The following is a 24462-nucleotide window of genomic DNA, read 5'->3' as shown; positions in this document are numbered from 1 at the left end:
ATGATACTATACACCTACTCTGCTACATAAAATGTTCCCTGGGACTTCCCCCATGTGCTAGGGGTGTTCGACTGCGCCTGGGGATTTTATACACATCTAGTGGGCCTGCCTGCTACTGACCCTGTTTTGGAAGGAGGTCCTCAGCCATATTTAAGGGGTGTCGGGGTTTCCCCTGCCTGAAGCCACAAGCACAATTCTTTTGGGCATTAAACCTGCCAACCTGAAGGCACTCACCCGTAGCGATTGGATAATTGCGCTTCAGATGCTCGGAGCTGCTAAGCAGCTTATAGCTCTCTACTGGAAGAAAGCATAGCTGCCTGGTACGTGCGCTTATGGCAAGTCCTTACGATGGAACTCTTCACAGCGCGGCTACAAGCACGAGACACTCGTTTTCAAACTGTCTGGTAACCTCTGATTAAATACCTTTGCGCTATAGAGCGTACCCGTTACATGCCTACTAAACTTAGGGCGCTGCAACTTTTTGAAGATGCTATACTGCCAAGGCCTGACGGATTGCTCCCGCACGCAGAACCCCTGTTGGTGTAGCCCCCCCTACGCGTGGACAACGCGACCTGCAAGGATCCCTCACGCTGCGCCCCCTCCTTCTGCCCGTCCATGCCACACTTTCTCTTTTGACTTTTACTTCTATCTTTTTTCACCTATCTCCTCTTCCTCTGACGCCTCTTGCTCTTTGTTTGTCTTTATGGACCTCTTACCCGTGACTTCAAGTTCTGGTCCCCTAGAGGTTGTGTCCATTCCTGCAGATAGCATCCTCTTATGCACTACGCGGCCGTCCCCACAGGGGTTGTAGGCACCATGCTGTGTTAATACTTGTTGCTTGTGTTACATTTTCTGTGTAACAACTGCACTGCTTGCACACGCGGCCGGCCCTGTATAAGGTTGTAGGCTTAACTCTGTGTACTTTAGGACCTGTGCTATGTTTCTCCTGAAGTTGAAAATAAAACAGACTTTGAAACAAAAAAAGCAATATGTTTGGAAACTAAGGTGGTCAAAATGTCGTTGACGAGATAGGTGACAAAGAGAAAATGATGGGTTTTCAGCTGGGTGTGGTGGGATTACTGACAGTGATCAGTTAGAGGGGTTATGTTGCTATGAAAAATGTTTGCTACAACCTGTTTACATGAGACATATCGCGAGTCACTGCTGTTTACCCATTCCAGTGCTTCTACTCAATAATCATCTTTAACGTATTGGGAAAGAGTAAGCCAAGATGAAAGAGCAATGAAATGGTACCACAGACATGTGCAGTCTTAGTCTATGTGTCTCACGTTTTACCAACATTAACCTTCCATCATTGCTTCAGCGTTGGCAGCTTATAGGTGGTTGCACAGCATCTGCCCAGACGGAAATCAGCACATGGAGAGCAGTGAGTGGGAGAAGGAAAGAGAGAAAGATAGCTAGATGGCGAGTTTGTGTGTATACTTAATTGTGTAAATGTGTGTGTGACCTGTGTGTCCCACAAAATAGTGGTGGAGCTTCCTAATATTTAGTAATGGCAGGGAGTCTCTGAATCTAAGGCCTGGGAGTTGAATAGTAAATATCTTTTCTATTTATACGCATCTTGATAAGCCGTATCTCGACCGCTGCAGTACTTTTTTGTGTCTGCAAGCTGTTTTTCACTGAGCAAATTCTTGGTGTTGTCTCTTGAGACACAACTTTATCAGTGAAGGAACCTTCTCTATGACAATGTTTTCCACCAATTGTGTTCTTGCAGTTTCTGTGGTTCTCAAATAAGCATTTGTTGTGTTTCCCCCATTCAAGGTGCTCCTCGCAGTTTCTCAGCACGAATCCTTGGAATGGTATGGGCTGGATTTGCTATGATCATTGTGGCCTCTTACACTGCCAACCTGGCTGCCTTCCTGGTGTTGGACAGGCCCGAGGAGAGAATCACAGGAATCAATGATCCTAGGGTAATTATACACATCTCTGTTTATTAATGTTGCTTCTTCTACAACCCTTGTATATGGTACATTTCTTTTAACCTTTTGTTGTAGGAGAAGGAATCATACGGCGTCATACAATTCTGCTAGTCGTTTGCCCACGTTAATTATTCTGACAGTCAGACTGATGAGATTGTTTTGATCTTATTGGCACAGCATAACTGACCTCACTGCATACTCCTTATCCAAAATGCCCTAACTCCTCCAATATCCTATGATGCTCAATGGCCATAGTTGAAAATAACAAATCACTTGGTTTAATCCTTTACAACCCTCTCAAAATACACAATAACATCAACTCCATCACCAAGAATGTTAAATATCATCTTTGACTAGTCAAAGGTATCAAACTTTTATTAACAGAACAAGATCTAAAAAAGAAACAGAAGCAGTCATACTGTCCAGATTGGACTGTGGAAATATAGTCCGTCTGGTATTTCAAAAATACATCTTGTGCTGCTCAAAGCCTCCTTGTATGCAGTTGTTTGTCTAATCCCACGTATTGAACATTTTGAGGACATTACTCCTGTCCTTATTGCACACAAACCCATTCAGACTGACTGCCTCACCAAGAAATGAAGGATGTCTGGTGGCTCTCAACAGCTCTGCAGCTCTCGAGCTCTAACTTTGTAAATGCCTGCGCTCCAAAAAAAAAAAATACTCTAAACCAATCCATTTGTGGGTGTTGTCCAAAGATCTGGAACACACTCACCTCGAATATTATTACGATCTCCTCTCTGCTTGCCTTCAAACATGCACAAAAACAATATAATCTTAATCTGTACTTCCCACCTTTCACTACATATATTGTCTCCTAATGATGACGTCACTGATGTATTTACTACCGATTATATTATCTCTTTCTGCATCATCACTGAATTCATATACCATGGAACATTTATGGTAGTTGTGTTATATACTTCCAGTGGCCTGGTGATTTTAATGATTTAGTTAAATTTATTTTATTTGATGTTTCTGCATTGTCACTGCTAAAAACTATGTAAAGTGCTGTGATGCTCTTGGGTCTTGTAAATTCTTTACAACATTGCTAATAAATAAATGAGCATATGAGATGCCCATATGACTGGAACCCTTTCTACTGGGTAGAACATAATGAGGACCCCTGAACTGGTATGGTACCGACTACATTACAGATGTCCCCTTTAGGTTCTAGTCTATCTCTTGGCCAGAAAAACTGAATATACGATTTTGGTGAGGATTGACATACTGAAAGGATATGTGGGAGCCATGGCCCTGTAGGAATAGTCATTGGGAACCACGTAGTCAGAGTCTTTGGGACTAAGGAACGACTTAGAAAGTCATTGACTGTGAACTTTTCTGGAGAACTTCATCGCAGTGGACAATTAATTCTCCTGGGCTGATGTATAAAAATGTATGTTTTGCGCTGGGCCACTGGCAGCAGTGGAAAATGCAGAAGAGTCCCAGATGTCAGGCAGGTTGCAGGACATGACATTTGCTGAAATAATTTAGGATCAGTGTTTGAGGAAGGTGCATGATAGGGAAGGCATTTGGTGGTTTCTTTGGTCGCAGCCCTGAGGGAACGCGTCAGGTTACCAGGGCCTCTACAATAGTCACTGTTAATGCGGTGTGCTGTAAGTGAAAGTGATTTTTTGTTTTGGTCTTTCAGGCATTCTTACTCCCAAATCTAACTCTAATCAGTGAAGAAAGGACAAAAAAACTCCATCTGCTACGATTAAGACCCACACAACATTGACACTAGAACATCTACTGGGATCACTGAATTACGTTGCAGAATAACTAAACATTACTAAATCAATATGCTATGAGGCAGACCTGTAGAGCTTCATGGTGAGCTAGCTCGTCTCCAGATAGGTTTCCCTCCTCACTGATTTTTTCACATCGTAGAAAACGCATTAATGACAGTTCATTCTAAGCAGCCTGGGATATCCAAGGATCGCGAAATGGAGAGGAGCTTTCAAAGACAACCATCCCGAATCACTGAATGCACCTCACACATGTCCTACTGAAGTGAGTGGGGAAGACTTATTTAACTAGCCCCTGCATAGTTATGCTTAGGTATGGCAACACTGATAGATGAGTCTACAGCTGCTAGGACAAGCTAATTACGTTCATAGTGTACCTCTAACTATTAACAAAATAGAGAGGAGAAATCCATCATCATAACTCTGAATTACTGCAACTTTCAGTGTGGCTCCTGAGTATTTAGGCCCTAATTATGACAGGCTTGCAAACTGAACGGCTTCCCTGGTGCAAATTGTGCACCCGATAAGTAATGATTTTGTTAGATTTGTCATTTACTGGCTGCATACTTTTCACCCATTCTGCTAAGTACTCTTTGGAATCGGGGTAACTTGCTAATGAGCACGTTTCCAAGTTCAAGGTGCACCAAACGTGCATATCCATTATTTGCTCACCACATTTTGCACCAGGTTTTACCTGGCAATAACAGGTGCGCAAAAACAACAATTGTGTGCAATTTGTGTAGGGTTTAGTATCAAACTGGATGTTTCCTGTGTTCCTGCGCCTACAGGAAAGACGCGTTTCGACAGTGCCTGGGGCAATGTATTTTGATACACTAGAGCTATCAGTAGCGCTGCTTACTGAGTACCTACCAGTGATCAGGCAGCACGCTAGCTCTTTTGAGATATATATATATATATATATATATATATATATATATATATATATATATATATATATATATATATATATATATATCCGTAGAACAGCGGCTTGTCTCTATAGGCCAGGGGTCCCCCTCTCACCATAGATTTAGGCAGACACGGTCCAGGTTCGTGCAAAAATTATTTAATCAGTGCAGGCACATCGAATGACATTTCGGCTCCGAGGAGCCTTGTTCACACATATATATATATATCACACCTCCTTGAAAGAAGAATTGCTGCCAGTCCAGAATGATTGGATTTTAAAACGTGATTTACGTGGACATGGCTGGATGTGTTTCAGCAGTTCGCCTTTTTTAACAGATAAACATCATACCCTTCTACCCACAGATATAAAGTGACATGCAAAAACATAAAATAAATACTTTTATTTACATACAGGTCTGTTTTTCCTTATCAAATTTCATAATATCATTCAAAACGTTCATATACAGTTCTATTTTCAATCTGATAATCATTAAAAATGTCAATAAAAATATAACAAGGCTACATTCAAACAAAAAGTATTTTAAAAAATCAAATACATCAAAGAAAATGAAATTCCCAATTCTAACCTGAGGAAATGTAGAGAGTGTTAGACTTTGGAGGGGTCAGAATTACTATAACCACTACAAATTGAGCAACAGTAGGAAAAATATTGGACTTTGGAGAATTCTGATTTACTCTACCTTCTTCAATCTGAGCAATACCAGGTAAAGTGTTGGAGTTTTGAGAGGTAAGATTGACTTTTTCCTCTTCAATCTGAGTAACAGTAGGGAAAGTTTTGGACTTTGAAATGGTCAGATTTACTATTCCCACTGCAACCTACAGGACAGTAGGGAAAGTGTTAGACTTTGGAGTGGTCAAATGTATTATTCACAATCCAAACTTAACAAAATTGGGGAAGGATTTGCACTTTGGAGGGCACAGGTTTTCTATACTCACTCCAACCTAAGGAACAGTAGAGAAAGTATTGAGGTTGATGGGGTCAGATTTACTATTCCCATTCCATCCTCAGCAATGGTAGGGAAATTGTAGGTCTGTAGAGAGACAAATGTACTGCTCCCACTTCAAACTTACAATTGGGGAAATGGATGAACTGTTGCACTGCAACCAGAATTCCATTCAGCCTGATTACAGATTTCAAGGGCAAATGACTTACCGTGATGAAGACCTGAGTATCATCAGTGTAAGATAGTGCTTCAAAACCGAAAGACTTGATGACCTAGGGCAGACATAGATGTTGAAGAGAATAGGTGAGATGAAGATGAGTAATAGCAACAGTTGATCCAGGTGAAACAGAAATTAGTTAAACCAAGCTAAGAGTGTACCCTGGATCCCAGTCATAGAAATACAGTTAGCCACGCTGTATCAGATGTTGCAGAGAAAGATCAATGCTTATCATCCTGATACTAAAAGATTTCTTCCATTGCCAGGAGAAGTGTGGATTCAGTCCTACAACCAGGAGACAAATCCCAACTGCCATTGGCCGAAGATGTTGGATTCTCCCAAATATTTTCCAAGCTGAGCTGCCATAGCCTTTTCCAGAACTTTAGTAAGCGCTGGCAGTAATGTCTTTAGACAGTATCTGGAAGGGTCTTCTAGATTCATATTTTTTTTTTTAAAGGGGACCCTATTTTCCAATATTCCGGTACAATGACTATGGCTAGAATGGAAATGAAACAGTTTGGTCACAGGGCCCCACAGTTCTGCTCCCAGCTTACTTAGCCCCTCCACAGGCCAGGGCTTGGTTTTGGTAAAAGTGTCAAAGGTTTCACTCTGCTGCAGTAGCTGGAAATCCTTCCATAATGAGCCGTTCCCGGACCGCCAGGTCATAACTGTTCTCGGGGTATTACATGAGTTGCTTAGACTTAATACTATCAAAAGTAGATTCAACTTGCGTGATGAATTATGAAGTTAACACCATGCAAAAAGCCTTGTGTTTGAAGTCTGTTATTTTCGAGACAGTTAAGTTTTAATCAGGAATAAGTTAAACCAAGCTAAGAGTGTACCCTGGATCCCTGTCATAGAAATACAGATGCACTTGGGACTTTGTGAAGTTATAATTACCAACCAAACTACATATGCCCTATTCAGAAATGCAATTTTTTGAAGAGGTGAAGATCTGGGAAGATTATCATGTTTAATTCAGAAGCTGGTAACCCCTAAAAGATAAAACCTCTGGGGTTTGTGTAAATCCAACAGCATTTCCTGCATGTGGTGAACTTTGGGTGAATGGGCACAGCAGGGTTTGCCTTTGCTGTGCCTTTGGTGAGCTACTGGTGCACCTACTGCATGCGCGAACACACAGTTAAACACAGTTAAATCCCTCATGTACATCCCACTGCCCTGATAATGCTCAGTTTGTGTACAAGAAACCGGTGTGCTGACCTACAACTAACAGAAATTCTGGCCGTGATTTTAAGTCTATTTAGTACCTACAAAGCAACATTGTAAGCACTGCTTGTGAGGGCCTTCAATTGACATAATTGCTGCACAAAAACTGCTCATCGATGGAACAGCTGGAGAACTGGTAAGGAAAACTAGTGGCGTTAGGTGTTTTATCTGAATCTGGGCCTTACTCCCACCAACAACGCCGCACCAGGAACTCGGACTTCCAGCATGGGCCTGTGAAAATTGAAAAGCATTCTGAACTTTTTTGTGCCAACAAAGGCAAAGTGCCTATGCTGCATGTTACTTGCAAAGCATTCTGAACTGCTTGTGCCAGCCAGGCCAGAGGGCCTACGCTGCATGAGTATTATGAGCATTCAGATGATGTTCCCATATGCTTTGCTAAATCTGGCACACTAAAGGACAGAGCTGTTGAGACCTATCATAATTTTACTGAGCTATTAAAATGTTATCTAATTTAAATACAATAATTATAAAAAATAATTATAAAACTAATGATAGAGAATTCAGTTTATTGCCTGTTATTCAACGTTTGGATGTGGCTATGTTCCTAAACCAGCATCACCCTAAAATTAAGCCTTCACTGCTTGCCCTCGCTACCCTTTGTGAGTCAAATCCCAAAATGTTTTTTTGCATGCCAGTGATCTGTGCATTCATTCCTAGGTAGGCCCTAGTGTCCACAAATGGCAAGCAAAACGTGGCACCTGTTCTGGACAGTATCTCTGAGTCCCCCCAGGAACTGGAGAATTAGCTTGATATGAGGTCTGGATGCTTCTAAGGGTACCAGTTTGGTACAAGCAGAATAGTGAGTGATTTCAGGTTGTTGGCCATATTTCGTAAATAAACCAGTTGCTGCCTCCACCTCACATCATGAGAAAGCTTTATGCCCAGACACGGAAAATAGGACACCTGATGAACAGTTTAAGGTAAAGTTGTTCCTAATATCCTATGTGGGCAAAACATCCATAACATAGTTGTTTGACAGACCCTCTGAAAAACAAATTCTCTGACACAGTTTAATATGTTTTGGAGACCAGATGTGGTTTTTGAGACAAGGAGATTGTTGTTGGCAAACAAAAGCATTGCCACCTTGGTCACACCCAGAGCTGGAGCATCGCATATACAGAATTTGACATACTCGCCCACTTCATTGATGTAGAGTCAAAATAGTAGAGGACAGGGGCGTAACACAGGCCCCCGCAGCCCACGCGGTGCGGGGCGGCCCCTAGCTCCAAGAGGCCCCCTCGGCACTGAACTCTGGCCGGGAGAGCTCCTAATTGAGCCCGGAGGGGGCCCCCCTAAGTACTGTGCAGGGAGGCCCACTCACTTTTCGTTACGCCAGTGGTAGAGGAACTAGGGAACACACCTGTTGGACCTCCCTTAGCACTGGAAATGTTCTAGCGTCTCACCAGTAGGGCCCCATTGAATCTTTGCAAAATTCCCTTTATGCAGACTAATTAGTAGATATGAAATTCCAGATGGAATATCAAGGTTACATCCAGAAGCCCACAGTTAATGGGGGGAGGATTGTTGAAAGCACAGAGTAGATATACAAATACCCACTTATAGCGGTTGCTTTTACAGCACCACAGCCTTAGTCAACAGGAGATAGATCCTGAATGCTTGTTCTGCTAGGCTAAATTTCTTCCTAAAGCAGGCCTGGTGGTTGAATAGAATCTTGCTCGCCTCGGAGCAGCTCTCAATCCTTGAAAGAAGTACACTTAAACATCCTTTTTGAATATTATCAAGCAAGCTAATAGGGCGGTAGTTAGCAGGATCTTGCCTGTTGTCTTTCTTAAAGATGGGCACAGTCACCGCTTCCAGCCATGATGCAGGGATGGAGGCTTCTTTAGAATTGCATTACTGTGAGGGTAATGTAACGGCCCCACAAGATGGGGTTCAATTTGTAGAGGCTGTGATCAGGTCATGGCCTAGGGACTTTCCAACCTTTTGCTTGTTTTTAACTGCCATCACTTCTTTTAGAGAAAAGGGGCTCGGGTCATGAGATACAACTTGATTGCATCTTTAAACAAGTGATCAATTGACTGTCGGAGAATATAACTCGGAGATGAGATGACTCAGAGATGACTCCTATAAGGTAGTTGTATTATTGTGTCCTGAGACTATGGTCTTCCAAAAGGTTTGTTTATCCTTTTTCCTTACAGCAGCAACTATGTAAATTTTAATTAGCTGTTTACCCCTTTAACATTTCTTAACTCCAATCAAAGATTTGTAATGATGTCTTGCACCTATTATCTCTTCTTGACATTAAAGATGTCGTTGCCTGTTTTCAGGCTTTGTGACAGCATTGCTTGTATTGGTGGAAGGATTTTGTTCCTGCCCAGAGTTGGCCTAAATAGTAATGGCGTCATGAATTCTGCAAGGCTGTTTTATTCATTAGTTATTCAGTCGTGGTTTATTCTGGAAGGGGGACTTCTTTCCTGGACAAGGCATCTTGTAAACCGGTTAATATCAAATATAAATAATTAGAAGATATTGCTTTGTGCCACTTTAGCCTCCGACGGAGGAGCACAGCCCGAAGGCCATTCCAGTCGATGGGCGTGAGGGTGGAGTGAGAATGACTTTGAAGATGAAAGAAAAGCCAGTATTATGGCTGCTTTCTGGCCGTGTTCCAATGTGCATATTACACATTCTGTCTTAGTGGCACATTTCCAAAATGACATAATCTAATACGGCTGTTGAAGGTTGGTCGTCTGGGTGTGTCTGATCTGAATCTCCCATTACAGGCAGGAACCTGGCTGTGTGATAGTCATCAGAGCAAGCTGGCACCCTCCTGCTGTAAGATGACTCAGGTCACTTTCTTTTAAAGGCGAAATTCCCCATGCCTTATCTTCATCCTCAGTCGCATTACAGCAATCTTTATGTGGTTAAAGGAAGTGTTGAAATCCCCGGTAATGATTAACTTTGAGTTACAGCAATATCTCAGTTCTGAGATGCAAGAATTTTGGGCTTGTTTGAGGGACAACAGCATGTTTGTGGTTTCTCCAGGGGGCCCCTTCTTCAATATGCATTAAAAAGTGAGATTTGTAGGTCAGAGAACGTTTTGGACATTAGGATGATTACAACTAATAACCTTAAACTGGCTATGGGGATCCAAATAGAAAGTCTCTCCCTGGGGGGTTTTACAGCAGGAATATCACAGCAAAATTAACCAGATGTATGCAGGGGTTTTAGAGCCTATGTTTCCTGAAATACACATAACTGATCTTTGAAGTAATGCCGTCCAGGTTGTGCACCAAACAACTTGCCATTTTCCAGCAGAGTAGTTCGGACCCAGAGGAATTGTGTACTTTAAATGAGGCAGTGGTTGATTAATATGTGAAGGTGCTGGCAATGCTGAGTTGCTGGACATTGTGTTAGGGATCCTGCAGTGTTTTGCGTAAAAGACTGCTGTACCCAGTCGCCCTTGAGAAGTTCATTAATGTTCTGCTATTAAGAAGATATATCTTAAGTTCATGTAGGGAAAGTGTGGGGCTATTAAGGGCACATGGCTCTTGGCTTAGGTCAAAAATGTAGGCAATTGAACTGGCATGCCATCTAATGCTCTGTTGTGTTTGCAGGGAGAATGATTTCGGAATCCGAGGATAATTGGTACTTTTCAAGTGGAACTTTTGTTACCATTATTCCCAAGATGCTCAGTAAAGACTTTTGGGCCCATAGGGCAACGCATAGGAGATTGGACACCAAGTCCACCCTCATGGTTTTATTGTGGCGCATACCCAGTGCATTTAGAAATGCAATTGACAAGATATATCTACATACCAGCTTGTCAAAACCCTCAAAGTATGGAAGATTGCATCTCTTCAAAATATCACGAGAACCCTCAGAGATGTAAGTGAAGGCAGTGCTTAATTTGAGCTGGTTGTTGCTGGTGGGGCCCACTGGAACTCATTTTTGGGGACCAGCATTTGGTTTCCTCATTGGAGAGCTAGCACAGGAAAAACACACCAAGGGGGAAGAATGAGCAAGATAACGATAGAAAATCCTCCACAAAGGGAGAAAGCAAGAACCTGCAAGTAAGAAATAACGAGACATGTATTTTCTAGCAGTGGAATAAAGAGGCCGAGGCGGATTCAACACTATGCAGCATTAGTATGCAGCACGTCGATGTTTAATAGCATCAGCCACAGGCTTCTGAGCAGAGCTTTGGGAAGCGGCACTCATTCTATAACAAATTAAGCGCTGGAGGGTCATGTAAATTTGATTAACTTTAAAGGGCTTCCACAGTTCTGTGATAAGGAGAATGTGATTACCGGTTTCTGAACATAGCCTAACATGGGAATAAAAAATCGCATTGGCATTAAGGACCCTAGATTGACCTAAAAGGACACAGTTGTTGTTGTTGCCATGTGGTGCCTTGTGGGTGGCCTTATACCTCGGGGTATTGTGTAGAAAGGCTATGTAGAAAAGGGAGGTAATGGAGCCAAATGATCCCCCTCCTTGCTCAATGTGCTGGTTGTGGGGCCAGTGATGTAGTAGATGTGACTACATTCTGACTGAGTGGGAGTACTCTTACAGATCGGATAATAGCCACTGACTGGCATCCCATTAACAGCTGTCAGGTTTGGTTGTTCCACGGATTTGGGACGTGTTTCTCTCCATTTTTTAGTCTGGGCAACTTACTAAGTTTTTTGTTGTAGACCAACTCAAAGACACTATCCAAGCCTCTATCTTCAAAACCTGGTGTTGTAGGGCTATAGGACATAGTAGCACTAGGGGTCGTTATGGCAGGATGAACGGTTCGAGTGCGATGGCTCCATTAGCACTATGAATGGTAGGTGCAGTAGACGTTATTGGGCCATTGCTGTCATATTTCCCAACGATAATTAGTTTCCATAGTCCTGTTCAAGGTCTGAGATGTCCTTACTTTTGATGTAAAGCAGGTGATGAGAAGCAGATAAGTATGGGATGCAAAATGGGAATGTTTTTGTTCACCGAAAAGGTGTTGAGATTCATGGGACCACTTACGGAAGTAATGGGGGATAGAATCGGTTACCTAATTCAGAAAGACCTATGGACACAGGATGCTATCATGGAGACTGGTATTCCAATAGAGATGTAAATATTCACCATTGATGTATATGGTTATCCAATCTAGCTGTAAACGTATATCTTTGCCACAGTTCAATAGCATGATTGTCTGGGTTTGATGACCCAAGCAGCTTTAGTTGGAACCTGAATGTGGATAAAATATGTTAAGGGCCTGAGAAGACAGGTCCTTTCTGGTTAATCTTCCTTTTTATAGTGTATTGAGGAAGAAGAAGTCGGCCATATTGAGGGATGGGGATCTAGTAAGCTAACTTTTTCTTGGAAATTTCTGTAGGGAGACTAAAGCTTGTTGTGCTTTTATAGTGGCGAGGAAGACCAGGACTCAGAGTAAGGAAGGTTACCAATAAGTAACCGGGGCAATAGCTTGATATTCATTACCTGCCAGTGGCCTTATTCTACATCTTCTAAACATACATCCTTCCAGCAGCAGTAGAAATCCCAACCTTTGTTTTACTGATTCATGACTGTTGATCTCTTCTTCCCCATTTCCGCCAACTCCTTCTTTTTTTTGCTCTTTGATGCTCTAACTTTTCACTATCTTTCTATGCCAGGACTGATTAGCAGGTCCACAGCCACACTAAAGTAAAAAAAAACAGAGAATCACAGCAAAAAGTGGGGGTAACCATATGAAGCAGACCCTACTCTCCTACACAACCCCCCCAACTCCCCAACGCAGGTACATTAAACTAATCTTGACCAGTTGAGTCTTCATGTTCTAAGTGGAAATATCTGGAGAGTGCATCTGCATTGGCATGGTTACTCCCAGGTCTGTGTTCCACTGTGTAGTCCATCCCCTGTAGGGAAATGGACCACCTGAGCAGTTTGGGATTTTCACCCTTCATCTGTTTTAGCCACAAGAGGGGCTTATGGTCTGTCTGAACTGTGAAGTGAGTGCCAAACAAGTATGGCCTCAGCTTCTTCAGGGCCCAAACCAAAGCAAAGGCCTCCCTCTCAATAGCTGACAAACGTTTCCCTCTAAGGGTCAGCCTTCTGCTAATTACATTTACTGGCTGGTCTTGACCTTCATCATTCAATTGTGATAGTATAGCCCGTACCCCCAACTCAGAAGCATCTGTTTGGACAATGAATTCTTTGGAGTAGTTCGGACTTTGCAGAATGGGAGCAGGGCACATGGCCTGCTTCAGGTCATCAAATGCCTTTTGACAGCTGACTGTCCACTGAACTTTCTTGGGCATTCTTTTAGAAGGTAAGTCATTCAGGGGTGTCACAATGGAACCATACCCCTTGACAAATCTCCTGTAGTACCCAGTCAGGATCAAGAAAGCTCTGACCTGAGTCTGGATGGTTGGAGCAACCCAGTCCATTATGGTCTGGATTTTGCTCTGTAATGGTTGAACCTGGCCTCCACCTACAAGGTGGCCCAGGTACACAACCTGACTCTGCCCTATCTGGCACTTGGCAGCCTTTATAGTTAGGCCTGCCTTTTGCAGGGCCTCCAAAACATTTTTCAGATGGATCAGGTGATCTTCCCAGGTGGCACTAAAGACATCAATATCATCAAGATAAGCTGCACAGTAATCATCCAGGTCTGAGAGGACTTTGTTCACCAACCTTTGAAATGTGGCAGGTGAATTTTTCGGACCAAAGGGCATCAACACAAATTGATAATGCCCACTAGGGGTTGACAATGCTGTCTTTGGCTTGGCCTCATCAGCTAACCTGATTTTCCAGTAGCCAGCTGTCAGATCAAATGTGCTCAGATATTTGACTGAGGCCAACTTATCTCATCTGCTCTGGGTATTGGATGGGCATCTGTCCTGGTGACATCTTGAGACCTCTGTAGTCTACACAAAAACTCATTTCTCTCTTACCACCCTGGGTGTGAGGTTTTGGCACAAGGACTACTGGACTAGCCCAAGGGCTCTCTGAGGGCTCAACCACTCCCAGTTCCAACATTTTCTGGACTTCTGTCCTGATACAGTCCCTGACATGACCAAGCTGCCTGTAAATCTTATTTTTAACAGGCAGACTGTCCCCAGTGTCTACTTAATGAGTGCACCAGAAAGCCTGACTTGGAGTCAGTGAAAACATATGTCTGTATGCCTGCAGAACTTATCTGCAGTCACTCTGCTGTTGGGCAGTGAGGCTGCCTGCCAAGGCTAGACCATCAACTGAACCATCATCAGGGTTCTGAGAGAGCAGGTCTGGGAGAGGGTCATTCTCTTCCTTCTGTCCTTCATCAATGTCTTGCTGGGAGAAGTGTGGCTCACTGGTTAGAAGCGGCAGACCCTGATGCAGAGGTCTGACCCAGGACCAGGGTTCAATTCCCGATGCGGCAGGGTCTTGGGCTCAATGTCCACGGACTCGATAATTCTTGCCTCGGTGCCTACTCTAATCATGGGTCCCACTCTGCAACTCTGGGCAATAGCTTGCTTAATCTCCACAACGGGACCGAAAGCGCTGGGATGCCTGGCTTCACCTTGGGGGTGCCCAGTAGTGGGCATCTCACAGGGAAAGCCAGGAAGGGTTCCACAGCGGTATACAGCATCAGGATGCCTTAAAAGTGATAGTGCGCTTTAGAAGTATACATACATACAATACATACATACATACATCAGTAGCCATAAGCAAGCCCATGTCTGCCCTGTCAATATATGGTTTCAGTCTGTTGACATGAAACCCCCTGTGGGGGCTCCTGAGAGTTCGAAGGTCAACCTAATATAGTTATTATATAACATAATGACTTCTCCCTTCTGTTCAACAATAGTGTTGGGTCCACTCCACTTGTCTTGGAGAGCAACTGGGGCCACTGGCTCCAACACCCACACTTCTGTCCTGGCTGGTAAACAGTAAGTGCAGCCTTTTGGTCATGCCAGGCCTTTTGCAATTCCTGACTTGCCTCAAGGTTTTTGGATGCCTTTTTCGTGTACTCTGCCATCCGGGAGTGGAGACCAAGTACATAGTCCACAATGTCTTGCTTGGGAAGTTTGAGAGGTAACTCCCATCCTTCCTTCACCAGACAATCGGGGGCCTCTTACAGGACGCCCAAACAAAAGTTGAAAAGGGCTGTAGCCAACCCCCTTCTGTGGGACCTCTCTATAACCAAACAAAAGACAGGGTAGCAGGATATCCCATCTCCGCCTGAGCTTTTCTGGGAGACCCTTGATCATACCCTTTAATGTCTTGTTGATTCTTTCAACTAGACCATTGCACTGTGGGTGATAGGGTGTGGTGAACTTATAGTTGACTCCACACTCCTTCCAGATTGCAGTCAAGTAACTAGACATGAATTTTGCATCTCTATCTGATACAACCTCCTTAGGGAAACCGACTCTTGAGAAAACTCCCAGGAGGGCTCTTTCCACAAGAGGTGCTGTAGTGGTCCTAGGGGGAATAGCTTCTGGGTATCTGGTGGCATGATCCACTACCACCAGAATAAACCTGTGCCCAGAGGCTGTTTGGGGATATATTGGTCTAACAATGTCTTTCCCAACTCTTTCAAAGGGAACCCCCACCACAGGTAGTGGTATAAGGGGGGCCTTTGTAGTGCTCCCTGCTTTTCCACTGGCTTGGCAGGGTACACACGAGCGACAAAACTCCTTGGTGTCTCCTGACATGTGGGGCCAGTAAAAATGTGGAACAATCCTGTCCTAAGTTTTGTTCTGGCCAAGATGTCCTGCAAGGGGAATATCATGGGCTAGTGTCAAAAGGAAGCCCCTGAATGCCAAAGGTATGACCAACCGCCTGGAAACACCAGGCTTGGGGTCTCTACCCTCTGAATACAGGAGACCTTCATCCTAGTAAATCTTATGGGTTCCACTAGCATTCCCTGCAGCCTCAGCGGCAGCTTGCTGTCTGAGGGGTTCAAGAGAAGGGCAGTCCAACTGCACCCGCGTCAGATCTGCCCTGGACGGCCCCCCTATCCCAAGAAACTCAACATGATCAGACTCAAGCTTTTCTAGGACAGTTCCTTCTTGGGGCTCACAATCTGCTTCCTCAGAAGGCTGATCCTCATCCTGAGGCAAGGCACAGCCTTAACCCTACTGTTCCTTTTCCTGGAAGGCAACTGGTCCATTATTCCAGAATCCAGTGAATCCAGTGCCTGTTCAGTGTTGCAATTTTTGAACTGTGACCTGGTCACAGCAAGAACATGTGCTGATATGCCCAACATTTCTGCATGTGTCCTAACCTCCACTTCAGACCAAGCTGAAGTCTCTAGGTCATTTCCAAGCAAACATTCTACAGGGAGGTCTGAACTAACAACAACCTTCTTAAGGCCAGTTACCTCTCCCCAGGAGAAATTCACAACTGCCATACTGTATGCAGTTGTGACATTGCTGGCATTGGTCACTAGGTAAGTTTCACCTAGTATCATCTGTCCAGGGTCCACACAGTCAGGTATCACCATGGTGACAGTAGCCCCTGTGTCCCTGTAGGCCTTAGCCTCTTTTTCATTTACTAAAGGAGTTTCTCTGTACTTGCCCAAGCTATTTGGACTCACAGTGAAGGACATATCCATGTCTCCATCACAGATCAAAACAGCTTGAGTTGGTACTCTGACTAGGCCAGAGTCCATCTCAGTTTCCAGGGTTAACCCTACTAGACCCTTATGTTGAGAACCACCACTTGGAGCTGAACTAGGGGGAACAGTTGCCTTAGGGGCAATGGTGGCTGAAGCTGTCTCCTTTTTGGAGAAATCACTGGTCCAGTGAGTATTACTTTTACAAACTTTGCACCATGGTTTCTTTTGGCCTTCTTTCTTTTTAGATTGTTGGGAACCCCCCCCCCCCCCCCATTAGAAGATTTTTGGGGACCTTGAGAATACTTCTGGTCTTTTGCTTTCTCCCCCCCTTTTGGTCTTGCTTCTTATGGTCACCACCTTGGTTCTGTATCTTCTGCTTCACCCTGGTTCTGACCCATTTGTCTGCCCTCTTACCCAATTCTTGTGGAGAGGTCAAATCAGAGTCAACCAGGTGTTGATGCAATAACTGGTTCTGACAATTATTAAGAATCTGTTCTCTCATTATAAGGTTATAAAATCCTGTATAGACACTTACTTTAATGCCCAGTAACCAACCTTCCAGAGCCTTAGTAGCACAATCTACACAATCTGTCCAGTCCTGAGTCTGTCTATTTTGGATATCTCTGAACAGCAACCTATACTGTTCAATGATTAGGCCAAACCCATCTATTAGGGCACTCTTCAGGACAGTGTAGTTGTCAACATCCTCTTCTCTAACAATGAGGAGCTTGTCTCTTCCTTTGTCTGTAAAGGAGAGCAACAAGATTGCTGCCCACTGACTCTCGGGTACCTGCTGTACTTTGCAGGCCCTCCCCAAAGCAGGTATCCACTTGTGGATGTCATCCCCAATCTGATAGGAAGGGACAATCTTGTTTAGGTTTCTATGGTCATGAGACCTAGCCCTACCACTAGGGATATTGCTGCCACCAGAGGGCTCTAGCCCACACAATTTCCTCTCTCTTTCTCTCTTTCAAGAGCCAGGGTCTCTTTGGCCAGGGCAACTTCTTGCCTTCTGATCCTAAGATTGACTTCTGTCATTCTAGCTTTATGCTCTCTTCTCTGAAGGGATGTTCTCCTCCTGTGAGATGAGTCATTTGACCCTATTGATGAACTAGAATGGTGAGAGTCACCTGAATTAGACCTCTGTCGTCTGGGTCCACCAGTAGGCCTATCTGGGGGAATGAAGGAGTGACCCTCATGGCCATCTCCATCTCTAGTTAGTCCTATTTCTCCCAGGTCTGGTTCATCAACCACTTCCTGGTCTGCACCCTCATCCTCTTCCGAGTCCTGGTGGGGAGCCGCACTAGGATCCTCCTCTGATGATGGATGGCCCCCCTCCCAACTACCTTGGGTACCTGGATCTGATGCTTTTGCTAAGTCATCTGGCACCAGTATATCTATGAGGTGTTGGGTGGTTGGACTATGTCCTTGCCTAATTTTCTTGTGACACATAATCTTCTCAAATCTTGGAATGAGAAGGTGTCATATTTAGATGTCTGCACTTGGCTGACATCTAGCAGAGAGGCACTAGCTCCAGCCTGCTCTTAAGGACATGACTAGTGAGGTGTGGTGTGTGCACTACCTACACTACTTGTTTTCTTACTTGAACCTCTCTAGAAGTTGTAGTCAGGGTGTGCTAAGCCCTTACCACCTACAACTGCTAAGTTCAGTAGAACATACGTATTATAATACTTGATTCATATGTACCTACAGGTACCTTGATGTGATTTTTCAAATGATATTCTCAAGATTATTTGGTAAAACAATGCAAGCTCTTATCCCATCCGCTGCACACCAATGTGAGAAGTTAGCCTGGCATATGATGTCCTAACTAGTTCTAGTGGGCACCTTGCACCAGTCTAATCAACCCTTATTGATGGTGGTTGTAATGTCAACCTTATAGAAAGCTATCCTAGGGGTAGCAGTGGCGAGCAGTCTTCAGGCTAAGACTTCAGAGAGCAAATTAAGCAAATTTTTTACCAATTATAATCCATTGAGTACCAAATGAAAGCACACCACACAAGGTACATATCAAATATATATGTATTTATTCTAAACACACCCCCTCTGCACTCTTTATGAGGTCAGAGGTAAAAGTACAATACAAGTTACTTAATTAGCATACAATAAGTTGCACAGTATACGTTTTGCCCTGGGGCCTCACAAACCATATACTAAAATAGTGGTATAAGAACCACATGAGAATTAGAAAGCAGGCCTGGGGCCTGTGGAATCGCTGGGGCTGCTCTAAACAACCAAAGGTTAGGATGTAGGAGGCCCACGGGAGACGCGTGCAGTGACTAAACACAGCCGCGGGTTACCATTGACTTTCGATGGGAAACAAACAAGTTACAAATTTACAATTTAAGGACACTTCTAAATGAACTACAATGGAACCCTTTTAGACTTAGACACTAAGAGGGCCAATACCCTCGAGACTACCAGAGTACTCGTGTTACCTCACCCACGGAAGCCGGGTGCATAGGTCTCTTTTGGTGTCGGGTTTCGTCGTTGTTTTCAATGGAGATCTGCAAAGAAGTGCTGCAGGCAACCAGAGGAAAAGTGTCTGGGTGGATCCAAGGGTGGATCGAAGATCTGTAGAACCTGAAAGCAGAAGGGACAGAGTCTGGGCCACTTGCCAGCTACCAGGGCGGCGAGAGGAAGATGCCACCAGAAGTCGGGTGATTTCAGGTGAAAAGGTAAAGTTTGTCTCTTCAGCCACGAGGACCAGGAGGCGTTGACGACAACCAGCAGCTGGATTCGAGCTGTCCCACATAGGATCTAGTTGACTGCGGTGTCGGTATCCGGATGGAACCCAACAAGCCTTGGCAAACGCAACCCATGTAGGATGTCAAGATTGGCTTTGGTGCAGACCAGCAAGGTCTGTGGAACTTCTCCTTTGCAGAGAAGTTGGAACAAGCCTGGAGCAACCAGGAAAGCAAGTTAGATTTAAAGAAAAGTCTTCAGGGGGCTCACTAGCTAATGGGCAAGGAACTGCAAAGACGCATCAAGCTGAAATACAAAAGCAGGGCCTACGGGACACTCGTGGAGTGGGGGTCTCTGACTTTCAGTACAGATTTTGCTCGGGGCTGGGGCTTCAAGCACCCCAAGGCACAACTTTGAGATATCTTGGGAAGTAGGTGCAGCTTGCAAAATGCAGGATGTTCAGGAGTTCTGGTCCCACGTTTCTCGTGTCCGCCACGGGTCTCAGCGTTGCTGTGAATGAAGGTCGGGATCAGAGATGTCTGGAAATCCATGTCTTGTGTTGCAGATTCTTCAGGATCTGGCGGGAGCCTCGAAAATGCAGACTGGCAAAGATGCTGTTTGTGCCTGTTTGAACAGGGGGTTACTCCTTGACCACAAGGGAGATGTCTTCCGTCTTCCAGTCGAAATGGAATGTCAAAGGTCCAGGATATATGTTTCAGAGTTTCGTCCAGGGTAATCTAAAGTCCCAGGGACTGGGTTCCTATACTTATACTAAGTTTAGGGGTTGGAATAATTTTAAGGTCCCTACTAAGGGTGGACCTGGGGTGAAGGTGGTTACACCCCTTCCCCTTTGTCCAGTTTCGCGCCAGAGCTGGGGCTGAGTGCCCCTGCAACCGGTTTGAACTTGGAAATGCATGGAGCACCTGGTGTGCCCCAGGCAGTGTCTATAAAGCATTCACTGAATGCAGCCCTCCCTGCCCCTATACACAAAGAGGCTGTTTGGGGAGGTGCCAGCTCCTCCCTGGGCAGGAAACCTGTTGTCCAGGCCTCCCCTGCCGGAGTTTTGTCCAGCAGCAGGAGGGCAGACTTGTGTCTGTGGCAACAGCATCCCTCTCACATCAAACTAAGCAGTCTGCCTCCAGGATTGTCAAGGCCTGCCATAGGAGTGACTTATAGGTGTATATGTGTCTATATGTATATATAGATATAGGTATACTATATCTAAATAAGGGGTGATTAGAATATCTTACCCAGGCTGTGTCAACAGACCCGTGGCGTCAGTTTGGAAGGCAAACCAGGGGTGGCACAATACATGCTGCAGGCCCTGGTAGGCCTAGGGTGCACCTATGCCCTGGGTACCTGTGGTACACTGTACAGGGGTTCACAAGGGTGACCCAGTAACCAATCTGGTATGTACCTAAAGTACATGGTATCAATTTAGAGAGAGAACAGCCGGGCTGTGGGCCTGATTAGCAGATCCACATCCACACTAAAGTCGAAAAACCAGAGAATCATAGCAAAAAGTGGGGGTAAGCAGACCCTACTCTCCTACAGGCAGCTCCCTTAATCAACACATAGTCCCACCCTAATGGGCTCAATGAAGCCTTGTGGGAGTTGTAGTCCCGGTTATTCCATCAAAGCAAAAGGTGCACTTATTTCTGCCAATTAAAGCCCAAAGTGGGTCCCCGCTTGTTACGGTGTCCTCAATCCTTCGTGCAGACTCCACAATGTGGACGGTGAATCACCTCCAAGTGGTGCCCTTTAGATCCTGGGCTGGTGCTGCCTCGGCGGATGAGCCTCCGCCTTCATATTTAAACACATGGTAACTCATTTGAGATGCACACAGTTCTGCACAAGGCTACCAGCCTTTAATAAAGGTATGGACACTCGTCGTTAGCAGGCTGTCAGCAGCTTTCCGAACTGCCGACACGTTTCGGGTTTCCTCTTTATCACAGGCTGTCAGAAAGATCGAGCTGTGGTGGGCAGTTCCCTTAATTAATACATCGTCCCACCCTGATGGGATCAATGAAGACTTGTGGGAGATGTAGTCCCGGTTATTCCTTCAAAGTAAAAGGTGCACTTATTTCTGCCAAATGAAGCTCGATGTGGGCCCCCGCTTGTTACGGTGTCCTCAATTCTTTGTGCGGACTCCACGATGTGGACAGTGAATCACCTCCACGTGGTGCCCTTGAGATCCTGGGCTGGTGCTACCTCGTCCACATCGTGGAGTCTGCATGAAGGATTGAGGACACCGTAACAAGCGGGGGCCCACTTCTGGCTGTATTTGGCAGAAATAAGTGCATCACTTAAACTAGTGATGGCAGCGATCTTGGAACTCGGCTTCAAGCCGAGGACCCCCCAAAGAAGTAAAAATAAAGAAAAGGGGGAAAAGTAGGAATATCCTATGCCCCAAGCCATTGCCACCCCACAGGGCCAGCTCCAGCAATGTCCTGGGGTGCCTACCCCTGTACAATGTTGTTTGCTATGGCATGACGGGAGCATTTTGCTCCAGTTTGAGCAAGCAGGAGTATTTTCTTCTTGCTTGCTCAAAGCATACCACACTTTGCATGTCATCAGCTCCCTGGGTGTCCCAGGGGCTAAAATTGGCCTTGGGAGGGGGGCAGTGCATCCCCCTCCCTTTTAGTAATATTAACATTTAAAAATGGTGCAGGCACCAGAGGATGGGGGCCCTGGGGCTCAAAAGGGTCAAGGAAAGGGGGGGGGGCATGTGGCCCCTCTTCCTAAAAATACGACAATATAGTTATGGCGGCGTTAAGGGACGTTATAGTTAAGCTGACATTTTACTCGTAGAAAACCAGACAATTCAATAGTTATAGTTAGCTGAGCTAACCATAACTTATGCCCCTACAATGCACTGCTTATGACCTCACATATTACATCACTCATGACATCACTAATGACATCTGAAATTACATCAATCGTGACATCACTTATGTCATCTCAAATGACATCACTAATGACATCATCCAGAGAACCAGTCACACACTGTTGGAACCTAAATATGTCAGGTCACCTAAGGTAGCCTGGCCTAGGGTAAGACAATATCAATAGAGGCACATATGTGAAGGTTGCAAACCACCCGACAGTAACTCAAAGTAATTCCACTCAAAAATGACGCTACACCAGTCTTTGTGGAAAATACGAATTGTTTTATGAAAATATTTTTGTCTACTCTTCAGTCATTTTACATCTCAATACACTGTACAAATTTATCAGCAGTTTCCACTTGTCATATAACCTTAGCAGAATTCAGTTCAGTAGAAATTGGTCTTCTACAGTATTAGGTTTCTCTCCCCAGTGGGGGTTCTCTAGTTATATCACAAGAATGTCCACAACTTTGACACTTCCTCCACTTCAGTTTAACACATTAGAAATGTCCAGGTCCTAGAACCCTGGAAAATTACCTCCCCTCTCACAGAGTAACACCTTCCTTGCAAGAGGTCAGTAACCCCAGGATGACAATGTCCAGTTTACAGATGTAATGTTACTATGACTCAGTTATTACTTGCACATAGGTAAATAAAATGAGGGCACTGTCTCTTCTTCCCCTCCTCCTCTGTAACAGAATCCCTCAGTAATTAAGTTTAATATCTTTTATATCCCCTGATCAGGGCGAGACATAGAGCTCTTCAGCGCTCCAAAGCATGTAGGGGGTTCTCACAGATAGTCCCAGTCTAGGGATATACAGCACCTCCTCCCCAGCTTACTGGCCGAAATCCCAGTCAGTTGTGTACTCTCCCCTTGATTCTCCCACCTTACTTGAGATCAAATCATAGGTTGCAGCTGTCTTCTCGCCTCAGTTTCCTCTCTTCTCCGCTGCCTCAAACTGAGTTTGATCCTCTGCCCCGCGCTAGGAAAGGGGGCTGGGCCTGGACCGAAGTACCTGAGGTTCCAGTCACCCGAGAACGCCACTCCGCTTCCCTCGGGACCAGACTGCAGCGCAGGCGCGGGTGAACAGTGAACCAGACAGGCGCCGCCTCGCTCACTTGGCTGCGAGCTGCTCACCGCTACAGGGCCTGCGCAGGGGAATAGTGGAGCGCAGACTCCCCGCCTCTCCTGTGGCCGCGTCAATGAGCTTGCGCAAGGGAAAGCTCTAACTTCAGTCAGGCGCCGCCTCGCTCACTCGGCTGCGAGCTGCTCACCGTTACAGGGCCTGCGCAGGGGAATAGTGGAGCGCCGACTCCCCGCCTCTCCTGTAACCGCGCCACGGAGCTTGCGCAAGGGGGTAGCGCTTACTTCCTGTTGATACTCAGCCCAGCGATGTCTACGCCAGCTCACAGCCCCGATTCAGTATTTCCTCGGTGGCGTAGGGGGACGGTTCTCGCCCTAGACTTCTCTCACGAGGTCCTGGTAGGATGAACTTATAAGGGAGGATAAGGGCAAGTTCCCAGATAGTATTTGGGAAACTGGGAGGAAGGGTCAGCCGGGGGGGGGGGGGGGGCACAATTGCACTGGCTCCCACAGAAGGTGAAGTCTGATTAGAGGGATTGGTCAGGAGCAAAAGGGGGAACGTCTTCTGGAAGATGCTGTCAATCCCACAGACCAACTAACTCCTTCTAGCGCGTCCTCCTCCTCACACCACTGCCTCTCTCCTCTACCTAACTGGGCTACACAAAATGGCTTCCTGACCTCTGCCCTTATATAGCCTGTCCACACAGGGTCCAGTAGGGTCCAGAAAGTTCTAGAAGGCCTAATGTTAACCTATGGGGCATGCCAGGATATGGCAGTTGGGACAGTTGGTAACCACCATTTTGTGACTCTCAGTGAATTCCTGTCAGGAAAGACACCCAGGACTGAGGTGAAGAATTATGAAGGAAAAAGGGCACCTATCCCCTAGACCAACACCTTGAAAAATCTAGTGGACGCAAAAATAAATAAAGGCATGAGGGGCAAAAAGGGGACAAAATAAATAATAAATTAGAGGGACTACGCAAAATGCCAGACAGGTCTAACACACACCCAGTTATGTAACCATACAAAATCTCATACACCACTCCGACACAACCACTGACATTCCAATTCGCAGACCCATATAAACAGTAGCACACCTACTCATTGATCCATAGAGCCACTAACATATTAATGCACCCAAACAGCCACTTATACACTCACTAATGATAAGACGCTTGTGTGGCCCCTTCTG

General features: G+C 45.2%; 1 protein-coding gene across 4 annotated transcripts in view; it reads left to right on the top strand.

The window, feature by feature from the left end:
* The window catches only part of GRIN1 (glutamate ionotropic receptor NMDA type subunit 1), an 851805-nt gene that overhangs the window by 629155 nt on the left and 198188 nt on the right, over window positions 1–24462 (top strand). For all 4 annotated transcript variants that reach the window (XM_086921247.1, XM_086921250.1, XM_086921251.1 and 1 more), the window contains one exon: window positions 1783–1931. In XM_086921247.1, coding sequence (XP_086777373.1) covers window positions 1783–1931 — 149 coding nt within the window. The remainder of the gene's footprint in view (window positions 1–1782; window positions 1932–24462) is intronic.

The sequence above is a fragment of the Lissotriton vulgaris genome, chromosome 5 (genome assembly GCF_964263255.1).
Source record: "Lissotriton vulgaris chromosome 5, aLisVul1.2, whole genome shotgun sequence".
Taxonomy (NCBI): Eukaryota; Metazoa; Chordata; class Amphibia; order Caudata; family Salamandridae; genus Lissotriton; species Lissotriton vulgaris.
This window is presented reverse-complemented; position numbering and strand designations above follow the sequence as displayed.